Raw genomic sequence first — 18,058 nt, 5'->3', positions numbered from 1 at the left:
ACAGTGGCAACCCACTCCAGTATTCCTGCCTGGAGACTCCCAGGGATGGGGGAGCCTGGTGGGCTACCGTCTATGGGGTCTCACAGAGTCAGACACGACTGAAGTGACTTAGCAGCAGCAGCAGCAGCAGCCATGAGATTGTTGTGAGATATCTTTATTTAGCTCATAGGTGGCCTTCCATAGTGACTCAGTCATAAAGGATCTGCCTGCTGTACAGGAGGCGCAGGTTCACTTCCTGGGTTGTGAAGATCCTCTGGAAAAGGAAATGGCAGCCCATCCTAGTATTCTTGCCTGGGAAAGCCCATGGACAGAAGAGTCCGCTGGGCTACAGTCCATGGCGTTGCAAAAAAAAAACAGAACTGAGCAACTAAATAACAGCATTCTCAAAGCACACATTCTAATGCTTCATTCACATTACCAAAAATCAAAGGGCAAGTGATAAAGATGAAATCATTTAAATAAACCCAGAGTAAGTAATTGGGAAACAGGGGAAATATATAAACAGTCTGCTGCTGCTGCTCAGTAGCTCAGTTGTGTCCAACTCTTTGCAACCCCATGGACTGTAGCCCAACAGGCTCCTCTTTCCATGAAATTTTCCAGGCAAGAATACTGGAATGCCATTTCCTACTCCAGGGGATTTTCCTGACCCAGGGATCAAACCTGCATCTCCTGCAGTGGCAGGCAGATTCTTTACCACTGAGCCACCTGAGAAGCCCCCATCTAATCAAATTCTGAGTTGCTAAGTAAGGTAGACCCTATATTGGAGGAATCTGGGTAAAATACATGCATCTGGAGAGAGAAGTGTGTGTGTGTTTGTTTGTGTATGTGTGTTGTAGAAATAGTACCAGTATTAGTAGCAGCAGTGGTAGCAATAGTGATAGACAGAATCAACTAGAGAATGTTTAAAGCAAGATAGTTAATAACTAACACTGAACACTTCCTCTTAGCTTACCAAGTTTTGTCCTAAATGATTTCCGTGTATTATCTTAATTAATTCAAGGCAATTAAAGCAGACAAAGGAAATCAGGAGGCAATCCAATGCTAGTGATAAAAAAGCAACACTGGAGAAATACTCAGTATTGTAAAGTTAAAAAAAAATTTTTTAATAAAATTACATATACAAAAAAAAAAACTAAATAAATGTAACAATACATTCCTAAAAAAAAGAGAGAGAGATAAACAGAGAGTCACCTCTAGAGGATAATAAAAAGCTGGCAGAGAGGTAGGGATTAAACTCAAAGATCGTTATGTCAGTCAGTCTAAGGAAGGACAGGATCTTAAGGAGAAGACAAATCGTAAGAAATGCTGGAGAAATGTTAAAATAAGGGAAAGACCCAAGGATATACATTGGAATTGACAGTTGGGCGATCTTTGACGTCATTTTCCAAAGAAATTTCCCTGAAGTTTGGAAATTCTGGTCTGAAGCCAGACTATAGGTGGGCTGAGGAGGGATTAAGAGGTGAGAATATGTGAATAAAAGATGCAGACTACTCTTGAAAAAAAATGAAAAGTTTAGAAGAGAGGGTAATTGTTCAATGGGACACAATTGGAGTGGGTTATTGAAAGTTAAACACAAGAGATGTGGGTTCTGTCCCCAGGTCAGGAAGATCCCCTGGAGGAGGAAATGACAACCCGATCAGTATTCTTGTCTGGAAAATTCCATGGACAGAAGAACCTTGTAGGCTATAGCCCATGGTGTGGCAAAGAACTGGACACGATTGAGTGACTGAGCACACACACTGAAAGTTAGAACTGGGAGCATTGAAAATTTTCAAATCTAAATCAACTTGCATATTAAAATCTTTGAGATCATTTTGATTTCCTGAGGCATAAACTTTCAAAAACATTTTCTTCTAAAACTTTGTTAATATAGATTTTCTACTAAATGGAAGTGGGTATTATCCCAAAAGAGAGTCATGATTCTGTTCTCTATAAGTCTCAATAGTAAAGGTTAGATAAAGATATATAGAAGAGAAAACTGTGGCTCTAAACAAACTATAAATCCTAAGGAGAACATCAATGTAAGTATGAATTTGAGGGAGACTCCAAAGAAGTCACAAGAAATGAGATATCACTTTAAATAAAGCAAAGAAAAACTTAATTTCAAAGTGTAGATATCTATGGAAAGTCTACTAGGTATAAAATACTTATATTTAATTTTGGGAATTTCAGCTCTGATTGATTGCCATTTTATCCCATGTAGAATTTACCTTACTTTACTTTCTCTTCCATGAGACATTTAGCTCCTATTGATGTAGTCATTTTTTTCTTCTTCATCATTGTCACTGATTTTCAGAAGATGAAGTTCATAGTCGGAAGCCAGTTGGGTGTAAGTCAATAAGTTAAAGCTGTAGCAGAAACATTCAGCAAATAAGAACAATGAGGACCTTTCTCTTGTAGGCATTACTTTTTAAATCTCTGGAATTTAAAATGATAAGGTATAACTCTTCTAGTTAGAAGGATTAAATCCCAGTGTCTCAGGTCTCAGGTCTCGGCCTTTTGGCTGGGATCGCAGACGGTCAAGCGTCTGTCTACGATGTGGGAGACTCAGGTTCGATCCCTGGGTCGGGAAGATTCCTTGGAGAAGGAAATGGCAATCCACTCCAGTACTATTGCCTGGAAAATCCCATGAACAGAGGAGCCTGGTAGGCTACAGTCCATGGGGTCGCAAAGGGTCGGACACGACTGAGCAACTTCACGTTCACGTCTCAGGTGAAAAATCCTTCTTAATCTGGAATCAAAACTTCCTACACTTCGCTGAGACAAGTTCAGAACATGATAAAAATAGTTTAATTAATTTTTGTATAATAGTGGTTTACACACAGTGATAATTAATGCAAAGATTAAGTTGTGAGAATAAATAATATAAGCATTTAAAGAAAGAAATGTTTAATACAGTAAAGTATTTGTGAAAGGTTCTCAGAGGACCTGGGAACTGAGCTTGGCCTTGAGAGTAGGTATACTACAGTCAGAGAAAGAAAACAGAAACTTTCTAGGAAGAAAGAGCAGAATGTTTGAATAAGTATTTAAATTACAACCTGGAAATTGTAGAGATTCTACTTGGATATTTTGAGAAGTCAACTAGCAAATGAAAATATTTTTAGTGACTAATGTATAGTAATTATTTTCCTATCAAAACAAAGAGCTCCAACCCATTTTTTGTGCTCATAAAACAATGACTTTGTGACACACACTTTGTCATGCTTATTCATTTCATCAATAAAGAATACCTGAACATCAAGGCTGTATATTGTCACCCTGCTTATTTAACTTATATGCAGAGTACATCATGAGAAATGCTGGGCTGGAAGAAGCACAAGCTGGAATCGAGATTGCCAGGAGAAATATCAATAACCTCAGATATGCAGATGACACCACCCTTAAGGCAGAAAGTGAAGAGGAACTAAAGAGCTTCTTGATGAAATTAAAAGAGGAGAGTGAAAAAGCTGGCTTAAAACTCAACATTTAAAGAACTAAGATCATGGCATCTGGTCCTATCACTTTGTGGCAAATAGATGGGGAAACAGTGGAAACAGTGGTGGACATTCTTTTTGGGGGCTCCAAAATCACTGCAGATGGTGATTGCAGCCATGAAATTAAAAGACACTTACTCCTTAGAAGGAAAGTTCTGACCAACCTAGACAGCATATTAAAAAGCAGAGACATTACTTTGCCAACAAAGGTCCGTCTAGTCAAGGCTATTGTTTTTCCAGTAGTCATGTATGGATGTGAGAGTTGGACTATAAAGAAAGCTGAGCACCAAGGAATTGATACTTTTGAACTGTGGTGTTGGAAAAGACTCTTGAGAGTCCCTGGACTGCAAGGAGATCCAACTAGTCCATCCTAAAGGAGATCAGTCCTGGGTGTTCATTGGAAGGGCTGATGTTGAAGCTGAAACTCCAATACTCTGGCCACCAGATGCGAAGAGATGACTCCTTTGAAAAGACCCTGATGCTTGGAAAGATTGAGGGCAGGAGGAGAAGGGGAAGACAGGATGAGATGGTTGGATGGCATCACTGACTCAATGGACATGAGTCTGGGTGAACTCCGGGAGTTGGTGATGGAAAGGGAGGCCTAGTGTGCTGCAGTTCATGGGGTCTCAAAGGGTCAAACACGACTGAGCGACTGAACTGAACTGAATGTTTGAATCTTGGTTCTTTAATAATAATAATAATATATATATATACTCATACATATGTATATGTATATCATTTATACAAATCTAAGTATGATAAAGTTCTTTATTTTAAGGAGTTTAAAGATTATTAAGACATCCTTTCTGTTATAAGACTTTTTTCTAGTATACAGTTTCAGTAGTAGTTTTGTTATTATTTTGGGGGAGAAAAATCAAAACTATGGATTTTCTCAAAATTATTTAATACAACAGAATTTTATGGCCAGCATAAAACTTAATTCAACATTGTATGTAAAAATGCCGGTGACAGTTCCTGGCATGGAGCAAGCACTTGGGATTTACTAAAGTTTAATTCGGAGTAAAGGATCAATAAATGTGTGTGTTGAACTGTTGAAAAATTTCTATCATATATTTGGGTCCTAATTGTTAATGTTTGAATTCCTTTATGACTAATAGATATATATTCCTATTTTTTAACTAGAAATACAGTCCAATTCAATAATTATCTGGATGCCTATTATATATTTAGCATAGTGGTGAATAAAAGCGATTCAGTCTGGGACTTCATGGGACTTCATGTAGTGGAAAGGAGATGAAATTGATCTACCCACTCTTTCAGGTTCTAGATTAGGGGAAGCATGGTTAAAATTATTTAATGGATATATGTTCCAGCCTAAGCATTAATATTAGTGCGTTTATCTTAACCACAATGACAAGCATATTTGTATATCATGATACATTGTATCCCCGTAAAATTGGTAGGAGATATACTCCCTATCATGACTTGAAATATCATAAGAACCAATAGATGCATTAAATGTATATAAATAGCCTGTGAAATTATTCAGATAATTCCAATGTACATTGCTCTCAATGGTTAACTATTTTCTTGAATTTTAAAACAAACTAAAACCTACAGTTCAATAATGACTCTGTGTGGTTTCATTAAATCTTACATTTTGACAGTTTCTCAGAAGGCCAACACTTCATAATTAATGAATATTGAGCCAAAAGATTGACCTTCTGAATAACTGGATAAGTGCAAACTTAGGAAAAAATTACATTGGACTAAGAGCCCTTATCTTTTAGAATGAAAGTAAGTTCTGGAACTATGCCTAAGAAATTGGGTCTATATGTTAACATTTGAGAATCCTTTTTACAATAAAAATTCATGCTGTCACTTTATTGTATGCTATGTTTAAAATAAGAGAATTTGTAAAAAGCTCCATTTACCTTGATCATATTTGACCTCCTTTAAATGTTCCCAAGATTGAATTCACAGGCATGTGAAGTCTAAGATAGCAGACATTTGATATAAATGGTTCCAGAATTCAATTCCAAGCTGAATCTAACAAGCTTCTACTGACAGAAAGCTTCATTTTACCTGAGGTTGATTCAGTTAGTTCATTTGCTTAAGGGTTAGTGTTAATGCAATCAAGGTCACAGGAAGGAGCTGAAGCAAAGAAACTTCAAACAAGCCAAAATTTGAATTCCAGTTCTGCTTCTTATTAATTGTATGACCTCAGATAGGTTAAAAATCCTTCTTGAGGCTCAGTGTCTTTACCTTTAAAATGGGAGAGTGGAACCTATCTTTCTATGTTTTGGAGTGAGACAGAGGCACTCCAGTTACCATTTATGCCCTCGACTTAGGATGAAGGCATAGAAGAGAAAAGAAGAGTTGTGGGAACAGATGTTCCTTGAGCTCTTTGATCCCAGCTTCATGTTCTCTCTTCTAAGACTAACAGACTTTTGAAAATTTCCCCAAATATATATTATTTTACCAGCTAAGGAACAGAGAGTACATTAGAAAAATTTACAGTGAAAAAGAACACATCTGGAGGAAATGACTTCAATCAGTTTTCTAGAGAAAAGAGGCTTGGAGATGAGTCTTTGGTCTAATAAATCTAAAGGGTCAGCAGATTTGTTGGCAGTCTGTGCCTTCCCATGAAGGCAGTTGGTCCATAGCTCCTGCTGGTTTTTGTTTGTTTGTTTGTTTTAATCACTCATTCATTCAACAAATTTTTATTGAATGATTACTATTTTCATGGCAACATGCTAGGGTAGAATTATATAGATGAATTTGGCATACATTTTGTCCTTAAAGAATTTGGTCTTTAATAAGGGTGATAAGGCATGTATATAAATTTGTAAATGTTCTAAATAGTATGAGAAAAAGTTGAGTGAGACGTAAAAGGAAGAAAGACAATTTTAGCAAATAATTTGGCAACAAATAGAGGGAAAGTAAAGAAATATTGGAGGAGATGGCATTTAGCTTGGGTTTAAATATCTGTAGATTGGGCAGAAGAGAACTTCTGACTGAGGAAATAATGTGAACAAAGACTCAGAGAAGTGGGAAATGGAGGCAGTTTGATTGTGCAGTTGGGTTTATGAAAGAGAGTCATGGAAAGTACATTTTAAAGGATACCATCAGATTGAGAGGACCTTGAATACCATAGTAAGGAGCTTGGCTTTTATTTTCTAGGCAGAAGCAAGCCATTGGAGATTTCAAAGAAGGGAGATGGAAAAATACTGTGTTTTAGAATGGTGACTCCTAAAGATGAGTTATATTAATACATTTAAATTGTAAAATGAATTCGTTGGACAGATGCCCCCAGTGAATCTCCTAAGCCAGCTTTTTCTTATCCAGGCTGCCGATGTGCTTCTGCAGCATGGAGCTAATGTCAATGTTCAAGATTCAGTTTTTTTCACTCCACTGCACATTGCAGCACACTATGGGCGTGAACAGGTAAGTGTGTAAGTAAGTGACGAGGTAAGTCCAAAGCCTGGGGCGTCGCTTAAGTGTTCCAGGGTTTTCTTAAACTGTACTATATTCAAAGAAAGGCTACTTGAGATATCCTTTGAATCATTTTTGCCATCTTCTCATCACTTCCACCCTTGAAAAGCTTTTGTAGATCCACAGAAAAATAGCAGCTACCAAGTTATTCATTTTCACTGACCATTTTCATTCCTCCTCATTTTATCTCCCTAGATCTCTAGTATTACTCAGTTATGCAGCAGAATTACACCTTTGTAGAGGTCATGCTATTGCACTTCCTGAGGACCCCAAGTTGAAAATCAAACTTATTTTTGTCTCTGTGCTGTTCCAGTCATTGTGCCTTTATTTCTTTGCTGGCTGGCATATGCCTGGACACTCTCAAGCTTGTGAAGCGTGACCTCTATCTAGGGAAGATTGCTCATTTCATTGATGTGCTGCTCAGAGTGCACTGGAGTGCACTGGAAAGCTGGGTACTGAAAATGCTTCTGAAAGTACAGGGTCCAAAGCTCAAGTGATGAAAAACTCCAAACTTTTTCTGATTTCAGGCACAGGCAGGATATACACAATGCACGTTGTTTGTTAAGTCATCCTCTTTGGTGATTAACCTCATCACCCAGCAGAAACATAAAGAGCTTCTCTGCATGTTATGTGGAGTGTTAAATTTGTTTACTTTCCCTGAATATATAGTCACAGTATTATAAAATTATGCTAAAATGTGGATGGCCCTTTTATGATAAGGGACTCAGTTTCTATGTGCAAAGACAGCACATAAGTAATTTATGGATGCTATTGTCACTTACTAAAATATGCTGACATGGAGATGGCACATTTGGTTTATAAATGTGCCTGATATGCCATGTTCCTTGGCCTTTGTTTATTTACTTATTTTTAAGTGGAAGAGTAGATGTTTTGTACCAAGAGCAATATTTCCTAGGTATATAATAACAGTGCTTAATAGACAATCGATTTCAATGATAGTTTAAATCTGTCCATTATAAAGTCACATAATCAGAATTTGTGGATTCTGTATAAGTGGAAATATCTGCTTAGGAGTGCAAGGTTCCTGAAACTAAATGTCTACTACTGTTCATCTTTCTCCTGTATTAAACATTGGTGTACCCATTAGCCAACAAATGAATAAAACACACAATCCACACTGGTGCTCCCTCTCTGATATCATTTATTGAGTACCAGGCACTTTTCTAAGTGTTTCATGTGTGATAATTTATTTAATCCTCACAACAACCCTGTGAGGTATTCCCATCTTAGCAATGGAGAAACTGAATTTTGAAAAGGCCAAATCATTTACTCAAAGTGACATAATGAAAAAATAGAAGTCTAATTTCAGAGCCTTTCTTCTTTACCCACTGCACACAATAAGAAGTTCTCCCACATTCCACCAGCTATTTTTTCCACCTAGATTTCTATCAAATGTATACCATATTCTTGAGAGGCTTCTGCCCAAAATATATTTATTTACTGCCACAAAATAGTTTCAGAGCTTGAATTCACATTTATGCTGATGCATCAGTGGTCAAGACTTGTTTTTAGAGATTTTTTTGATATAGACCATTTTTAAAGTCTGTATTGAATTTGTCTCAATACTGCTTCTGTTTTATGTTTTGGTTTTTTGGCTGCAAGGCATGTGGGATCTCAGCTCCCTGACCAGGGATCATACCCACACCCCCTGCATTGGAAGGCAAAGTCTTAACCCCTGGACCACAGTGGAAGGCCCTCAAGGGTCAAGAGTTTTGAGGAGTCCTCCCGTAACTGTTATTTTAATGGCACTGGTACAACTTAACTTATCTCTTGGGATCACTGTGATGACTTCTGAAATTCCCAGAGGAAACAATGTCAAGTTTAGAAAAAGTATTTGAGAGAATCCTAAGTGAATGTGTAAATAATCTGAACAAATCCCATAAATTACCAGAAACAACCCCTGGAAGACTCCTGAGCTGTGAATCTCAACTAGTGTGGGAAGATGCTAAAGGCTAGTATGGCTATCTCCTGCTTACTCACAAATCAAAACAGGACCTAGAATCCTAATCACAAGATGACCATTGGTGACCTATGCATGAAATCGCTATGAAAATGAAGAATCACATAAACACTGCTGACTCTGGCCAGAAGAAGATTTTAAAGGATTGTTCAGAGATGATTATGGGTGACTTTAGAGAAGACTGTTTATGTACAATGAAGACCGAACTCTGAAATTGCTCCAGGTTTTAATTTCTTGCTAGGTGATATAATAATAAATGCCTTATTGTTTAGGCCAATTGAGTTAGGATTTTTTTCAGGCAAAAATTAACCAAAAGAACATCTTAATGATATGTCTTCTTCCATACTGCTGAAAGCATTGCATTATTATTTGACATTTGACACTAATCTCAAATGTTTGGATCCTTTAGGTAATTCGCCTCCTTTTGAAATTTGGTGCTGATGTAAATGTAAGTGGTGAAGTTGGAGATAGGCCCCTCCACCTAGCATCTGCAAAAGGATTCTTTAATATTGTGAAACTCTTGGTGGAAGAAGGCAGCAAAGCAGATGGTAAGATTATGGTTAGAAGAATTTTGCAGTCTTTTACTTTATGTATGCTTTTTCTTCTACTTTACTTATTTACTAGAGAATAATCATGAAGTTGATTGATTCTAGTTTCCAAGTCCTAATTTGTTCCTCAAGTCATAATTTATTATTTTTAATATATTAATTAAACCTATATGTTAACCCTTCTTTGCATATTTTATTTCAACTTAATATATTAGGTAGGACCATAAAAGTAAGGGGTTTTTCTAAGCTTTTCCTACTTGTTATTACTCACTAATATTTTTTTAATTGAGGTAAAACTTACATGTAGCAAAATTCTCAAATCTTAACTGAGTATTAAGTGAATATTTCCTTTTGAATAGACTTACACAAAAGCCTCCAAGATCAAGATATAGTATTTTTATCTGGAAGGTTGCAAATATTTCACCTGGAAAGATCTTTTGTGCCCACTTCTTAGTAAATAGCTTTCATCACCAAAGATAATCAATATTCTGGCTTCTATTATTGCCATAGGTTAATTTTTCCTATTTTTTAGAAAATGAAGATATATATATATATATATATATATATATATATATATATATATATATATATATATATATATATATGAGAGAGAGAGAGAGAGAGAGAATTGCTGAATCAAAGGTCATATACATGTTTAACTTTGGGAGAAATTTCAGACAACTTTCCAAAATATTTACACTATTTTTCATTCCCACAGCTATATATGAGCATTCCATGTTACTCCCCACATCCACCTCAGTATTTAAGACTACTATTATTTTAAATGGAAATAGAGTTAGAGTGTGATCGGTTTTGGAAAAAAGCTTTAGAATACACAGAAATATTTTAGATGCATTTAATAGAATAAAATTTTCTGCAACTTTTTTAGTTTTTAAATTACAAAATGTGTTTTGGAAAACTGAAAGTTTTAAAGAAAAGTTCTTTCTTTCTCTTTTTTTATCTTCCTCACAAACTTTATTTCTTGACACAGATTCACTCAGAGTTACATCTTGTTGTTAAATTCTCTCAGGCATATCCAGCCTTCTTCCACTGACCCTCAAGAGACCTAATTAAAAGCCCAGCTGTAAGAACTGCTGGCCTTTGCAGCAGAAATGATGCACATTTCCAAAAGCACAAGGTTGTCAAAGCTCTAGAACTGCCATTTCCTTGGTCCAAGGTTGAGATTGATATTCAGTTAATAAAACTAATCGATGTTTCCATCTACTCATAAGGAAAACACAAAGGCTCCCAGGGACAACTGTGGCAAGAGGCTAAGGCAGTTTCATTTCCATGTTGGAAACAGGACCGTTTTATTTGGCAATGTTTGAGAAATGTAGTTTCTATCATTTTCTGAGCCAGTGTTCAGAAAATCAGGAATTTTTCTATAGCATTATCATAAACAACCTGTGTTGTCAGGATGCAAGGAGCACTGTTCCTTGGACCTTATTTAAGCAGTCTCTTTGATTCTGTTGTTTTAGAATAGTCAGAAGTACACTAGTGTGAATCACTGAGCACATAATTGTGTTTGAAACTGCCTCACTTTTCCAAGGGGTCAGGAACTGCTCGCATTCTTCCTTTTATTATCAATGCCAACCTCAGCCTTTTATTCCTCTGAACAACTCCAAAGCTCAGTGGTGTCAAAATGAGTGTCATTTATGATCAGCATGTCTCCAGGATCAAAGGACTCTTCTACAAAAGGCATTGAAATGTGTGCTGCACCCGTATTCTCCATACATACCGGCATCATATGATATAATTTTTAGCATTTTCTTTCTGACTCACAGAAGCACTCTAATGCCTCCTACTCGATCATTTTTTAAAAGAATCAAGAGACATGATTCAGATTTTTAAGCATTGTATTTCCTTCTAATACACAATTGATATTTAAGTCCCTTTTGCACTTAAACCAATTGCAAAGAATAAACCAGAAAATCTTTAGTGCTAGTGGATGCTGCACAAGATTTATTATCAGCTAGTTCACTTACTCTAAAATATATCTAAGCCTTCAGATGATGTATTTTAGGTCTGAACCTTGCCTGTGGTTAATGGACATAAGGGGAGGAGTAAATGAATGACCCCAAAAGGAGCACAATTTGAAATCTGGTATTTACATTATGTTTCCATGGTAACAGGACATCACAAATGAAAATAAATTAAGGTTATAAAATTAACCAAAATGTAATTCCGAAAGCATGTTCAGCATGTTTAGGAGACTGACCTATTCAGTCACATATGTTTTAAGTCCCTAGTCTTCTTTATACCTTGTAGGGAAATGAAAAAGGAGACACATAATGCTTGTTGATTGAGATTGGAAAGGTCAAATATTGCTGGACTCCATAAGAAGAAAATAGAGATACAGTTCTTTTTGCATCTGTAAAAATATAGGTACAAAGTTAAATTCTTTTTGTATTTCTAAAAATAGAGATACAGAGTTAAAAATGGAAATTTTTAAGTTTAGAAACTATTAATTTCTGTCATCTGATGAAGATATAATTTTGTTAACATGGACATGGATATCAGAAAAAGTCACAAAAGTTTCTAGGACATGGTCAGTAAAGAGAAGTAATTTATTTTAAAAAATATATCTTGTCAGAGCTATCACACAGATTTGTTACTGAAAATTTATTTAAGATACATTTGGAAGTTGAGTTATTGGGATGTGCTAATATTGCTGGGTTAATATGAAAGCATTTATTCTATCTGTAAGATCAATGAGCAGAATTAAGCAGGAAGTAGCATCCATCTACCTACATATTCATTACTCTTCCTTTCAAAATACACTATTGAACACATATGCTCTTCAAGGTAGAGGACTAGTGACTACATATTTTTCTAATAATGATTTACACGTATTCCTTTCTCTAAAATTTTCCTTTCCTTAGACCTCTAAATTATGTATTAAGTTAGAACAAACAGACTATCATTCATACATTCAGTTTTCCTGAGATAATAATAATGATAATATATGTTTTTTTATCTTTGCAAATTGGTCTATGACAAAATTAAGGTAGCAGAATGGCTGAAGCAGAAATGGAGTTATATATAATATATAACCTCTGCATCTGATCCAGATTTCTCCTGGCCTGTCCCTTTGGTTGGTATTAATATCTTCTTTGATGGGAATAATGTCCAGGCTACTGCTGATAATTTATCAAGGAAATAATCTGCTTTGAAGTTTATTGATTTAACTAGAGAAGAACAATGTTGGGTGGGGCCAGAGATGGCCAAAGGAAAATCATGAATTAATGGAATATTGTGCTTTATTCTGTTTTACAATGTCCCCTCTGGACCTCAAGAATCCTCATGTGACCTGCTGATTCCCTGGACTCCCTACTGTTCTCAAGCATTGACTCATGGTATTGACTTTCCCTGACTTCCAGCAGAATATGAACAAAGGAAAAGAATCTTAAAAAGGAAGATAATCAAAACAGCCAGGAACATTCTTCTGAAGGAAGAGTGTCCTTCTGAGCCACTCATTAATATAAAAGATTCAAAGATTCATTTTTCAATAATAGCCCTGAGAGGAGGAGTTCAGTAACTTTGTTGAAGATTTCTTTTTGGCTTAAGATCTTACAGAACAATAAAATAAGAATCATTGTCTACAAATATAGCAGCTATAAGGCCTAAATCAATGCTCATTAGATGTTAATGATTATTCTATTTGAACTTAAAAAAAATAAACTAGTATCTTGACTTTCTTTTCCTTCCTATTGCTTATTATTAAAAGAAAATCTTTCCATAAACTTTTTTGGTTCAACGGATGATTTCTATTACATATAATAACGAAAATGAATGTTAAGGGCTATTTTTTTCTATTTTGAATAAAGTCCTCTATACAGATGGACAGAGTAATAAAATAACAAAAAGTGGCTGTAGAGCAGTTGATCTGATTATTTTTAATTTTAAAAATTGTGCTAAAGCAAATCCACAATTTAACAGCTTGGTGTTGACTTGTATTTCTTCAGGCCTATAATTATTGACTATTCAACTAGATTGTAAAATATTTGAGGGCATAGACTCTATGCGTTTATACCTTATTGGCCTTAGCATTTGGTAAATTTCTGAGAGGGAAATTAGTAAAAAGGTAAAGTAGACATTTTTATTAGATGTCTAATATGTGACAGCCATCATGCTAGATACTTTCCCGAAATTATCTCCTTTAATCCTTTCAGCATTTCTGCTGCCCAACAATGTTATTCCATCAACTGATAAGAAATCAATATCCACAACACTTAGCACAGTGCCTGGTGCATATTGATCATTTATTACTTGTTGAGGAATGATTGTGTCAGTCAGGTGTTCTTATTTGCCAGATTTGGAAACTAACACTTGTTGGTTTAAGCATGAAGGAAATATATTAAATGATATCAATTATCGTAGAATCTTCCCCAGAACAGAGCAAAAAACTGGATTTGGCATTCTCACAGAGAGAAATGGTGTCCAAAATCACACCCCCAAAATTAATCCTTTGAAGGCACACTTCCACCCCTACTAACATACACACCAGCCCTTGTGTTTCTGACACCAACAATGCAGGGTACCCAGTCTGTGGCTGGAAACACTACTACTGGAAATTAGATGGAGCTATTCCACCACTGCTACTTTCCCAAAACAGAAGAGACTCTGCTTTTGTATGTCATCAGCTCTGATGTAAGAGTCTGAAGTAACGTATTGAATAGAAGAGCCTGCAGATAAGCGTCCAACCATGGCATGGTTGAGAGTGAAAGTGTTGCTATTAAAAACTATGCTAGCATAAGAACACTAAACTGGGACATATGGTCACCCTGTGCTAATCCTGCACCCTAACTGCAAAGGAGACTTGGAAAGCATTTTTCCAGCTTCTATGATAAAATGTGATTTTGGCATCTAGTTAGTACTTTCAACATAGGGAATTTCCCAAATGTCAGAAGAGGTTATAAGGCTGGACTGGACAAAGGAAAAGTCAAATGATCACTACCAATTGGACAATTTAAAACTGCATTTAATGTTAAACACTTGTCTTGGGTAACAATTAATGAGGTCTGAATCACTTGTTGTCTTTTCATTATACCATGTTTTGTATATTACAGTATAACATTTTTCAGTTGAGGGAATATCAGAACCTCCTAAATAGCACTATAAACATACAGCATGCTAGGCCTCATGCTAATATATTGGGCCAATATTTGGGGAAATGATGCTCTGTCCAGAGTCTGAACTTTTTAACATCTTCCATGAGGGGTGGAAGTATAATCAGTTTGAACAGTGATACTTGTAGAAATAAGGCCATGAGTACCTTTTAGATACTTACTAGTTTCCTGAACTCTTTCATTGTGCAAGGTAGATTTGATTAGAAGTGTTCCATAGATTTATGAGAGCTAGAAGAAAGCCTGCTTAATGTGGTAATGGGCTATAGAAGAGAAGTATAACTTTTTTAATCAGTTGCACTTAATTTTCTTTATTGTTGTCATTAATTGGCAATTCCCAGGAGTCTCTTAGGTACTTAGAAAAGTCCCTGACACTACACAGGAGGAGGTTGAGAAATAGAGAATTCTAGAAAACCTATCTTTCTTTTGATGACAGTAAACGCTCAGGACAATGAAGATCATGTTCCACTCCATTTCTGTTCTCGCTTTGGACATCACAGTATAGTGACGTACCTGCTCCAGAGTGACTTAGAAGTTCAGCCACATGCCGTCAATATCTATGGAGACACCCCTTTGCACCTGTGAGTATTATGTATCATTCCATAGGTACTCCAGGTATAGTGTGTGTTCCTTCCTACTATTCTCAAAGTATTTTCTTTATCTCTAGGGCATGCTACAATGGCAAATTTGAAGTTGCCAAGGAAATCATTCAAATATCAGGAATAGAAAGTCTGACTAAAGAAAACATCTTCAGTGAAACAGCTTTTCACAGGTAAAGGAATATTTAAGCACAATTGCCACTAAGCGAACACTCCTCAACACCAGAAGTCGTGTACGTAAAGCAAGAATGAATAGTGGCAGATGTTACAGTCCGAGAGCGAGAGCAGAGGGTAGGCGGAGGATAGGAAGTCCAAGCTAGATGCACGGAAGAAAAGGTAGAGGCAGATGTTGCAGTCAGTACAGCAGATGGGGCTGGAGCCAGATGCTGCCTTGCTGGCAGCAGCTACAAAGATAGGGGCTGATGTTGCCAAGGCAACAGGCATGTCAACATCTGTAAGCATATTGCTTCTATTCCATTCCACTCTGCAGAAAGCTGCCAAAAGGAGCAGTGCCCATAATCCTCCTCCGACAAGAATCTCATTACCAGAATTCATCAGCATCAAAAGTGACATTTTTTTCCTTACCACTTAAACCTTATGTGCAAATGTATCTACCTATCTAAGACATCCATCTGTCAGCCTGTAAGAGCTTAGTCAGGGTGGCCACCGAGATACATAAGAAGGCATTAACTCCTTGCTGAGAATACATTAGAGTCCTTTAGAGTGAGCTCTGGAAAAGCACACTGAAGGAACATCTAGGTTTGGAAAAGTTGTGACTAAGAAAGAAAGAAAAGAGAAGGAGAGAGGGAAGAAAAGGGCTGATGAAAACTCAAGAGGCGTAAGTCCCTAAAATGTCCCAAAGGAAGGCAGATATTCATATAATTTAAAACCCTCATTAACAGGCTACTGTTTTGCTTATTAAATAAAAGTGTAGTCATTCAAATTGAGTAAATCTTGAATATAAGATACATTCACCTACATATTGCAGATCTCTCGGCTGGTTTGTAAGACCTAAAACATGTACTTGAGACTAACGTGTTATTTATATAGTGTCTGTACCTTGCTGGTGAATAATAGAAATGAGGGACTAACTACTGATTAACACTGAACTAAAATTAAGCTTATACTTCTGCATCAGGCATCAACGTGTCAAATTTCACTTGGGTTTTCCAGATTTGTCTTACCAGGCAAAGAGGTCAGCCAAAGGAGAGGTGAAGACAACTTCCGTTTATGGAACAGTGAATATGTGCTGGATGATTTGCATCCATTATTTCATTCAATCCTCATCACCATTGTATGAAGTTGGATTTACTATCCCTTTTTTACCAGTGAGAAAATCGAGGCTCAAGAAAACTAACTTGCCAAAGATTCTTATGGCTAGAAAATTATGTATTAAATGCCCGTTGCTGCTGCTGCTGCTAAGACGCTTCAGTCGTGTCTGACTCTGTGCGACCCCATAGAAGGCAGCCCACCAGGGTTCCCACGTCCCTGGGATTCTCCTCCAGGCAAGAACACTGGAATGAGTTGCCATTTCCTTCTCCAATGCATGAAAGTGAAAGGTGAAAGTGAAGTCGCTCAGTTGTGTCCGACTCTTAGCAACCACATAGACTGCAGCGTACCAGGCTCCTCCATGCATGGGATTTTCCAGGCAAGAGTACTGGAGTGGGGTGCCATCACCTGCTCTAATTAAATGCCTGACTAATTCCAAATGCTGTGTTTTTATGTATCTTCATGATCTAGTACCAAAATATTTTGCCTATTTTCTACACATTCTGTCACAGAACAGATGCACGAATTCATTAGATCATGCCTTCAGTCAAAGTGGGCCATGGAATTTGTCCCTACAGGGGGCAATCGGGAGAACTGATATTTGTGAGGTACTCAAGTCCACTTTTTCCAATAGGTCATTTTTATGGAGGCTGACACCTCAGTCTAGTTTTCAAATCATTCTGCTACTCTGTGCACACACTGAAACCAGTTATAATCTGAGGATTATCATCACCTTCAGAAGATTGTCCACAGGAGAATATGAGTGGTGGTGTTCAGTCGATCAGTCATGTCTGACTCTTTGTGATCCCATGGACTGCAGCACACCAGGCTTCTCTGCCCATCAACAACTCCCAGAGCCTATTCAAACTCATGTTCATCAAGTCGGTGATGCCATCCAACCATCTAGTCCTCTGTCATCCCCTTCTCCTCCTGCCTTCAATCTTTCCCAGCCTCAGGGTCTTTTCTAGTCAGTTGGCTCTTCGCATTAGGCGACCAAAGTATTGGAGCTTGAGCTTCAGCATCAGACCTTCTAATGAATATTCAGGATTGATTTTCTTTAGGATTGGCTGGTCTAATGGCCTTGCAGTCCAAGGGACTTTTAAGAGTCTTCTCCAAAACCACAGTTCAAAAGCATCAATTCTTTGGTGCTCAGCTTTCTTTATAGTCCGATTCTCACATCCATACATGACTACGGGAAAAACCATAGCTTTGACTAGAAGGAACTTTGTCGGCAAAGTATTGTCTCTGCTTTTTAATATGCTGTATAGGTTGATAATAACTTTTCTTCCGAAAAGCAAGTGTCTTTTAATTTTGTGGCTGCAGTCACCATCCGCAATGAGTTTGGAGTCCAAGAAAACATTCACCACTGTTTCCACTGTTTCCCCATCTATTTCCCATGAAGTGATAGGACCAGATGCCATGATCTTCATTTTTTGAATGTTGAGTTTTAAGCCAACTTTTTAACTCTCTCCTCTTTCACCTTCATCAAGAGCCTCTTTAGTTCCTCTTTGCTTTCTGCCGTAAGAGTGGTGTCATCTGCATAGCTGAGGTTATTAATATTTCTCCTGGCAGTCTTGATTCCAGCTTGTGCTGCATCCAGCCTGGC

The 18,058-nt window shown here is 37.0% G+C and overlaps 1 protein-coding gene across 1 annotated transcript in view; it reads left to right on the top strand.

The window, feature by feature from the left end:
• Positions 1 to 18,058, top strand: part of TNNI3K (TNNI3 interacting kinase) — a 344,134-nt gene that overhangs the window by 99,068 nt on the left and 227,008 nt on the right. The window contains exons 6-9 of the mRNA XM_068966744.1: positions 6,783 to 6,881; positions 9,320 to 9,458; positions 15,021 to 15,165; positions 15,252 to 15,356. Coding sequence (XP_068822845.1) covers positions 6,783 to 6,881; positions 9,320 to 9,458; positions 15,021 to 15,165; positions 15,252 to 15,356 — 488 coding nt within the window. The remainder of the gene's footprint in view (positions 1 to 6,782; positions 6,882 to 9,319; positions 9,459 to 15,020; positions 15,166 to 15,251; positions 15,357 to 18,058) is intronic.

The sequence above is a fragment of the Capricornis sumatraensis genome, chromosome 2, assembly GCF_032405125.1.
Source record: "Capricornis sumatraensis isolate serow.1 chromosome 2, serow.2, whole genome shotgun sequence".
NCBI lineage: Eukaryota > Metazoa > Chordata > Mammalia > Artiodactyla > Bovidae > Capricornis > Capricornis sumatraensis.
Note: the sequence above shows the minus strand (reverse complement) of the source record. Positions and strands in the feature narration are given on the sequence as shown.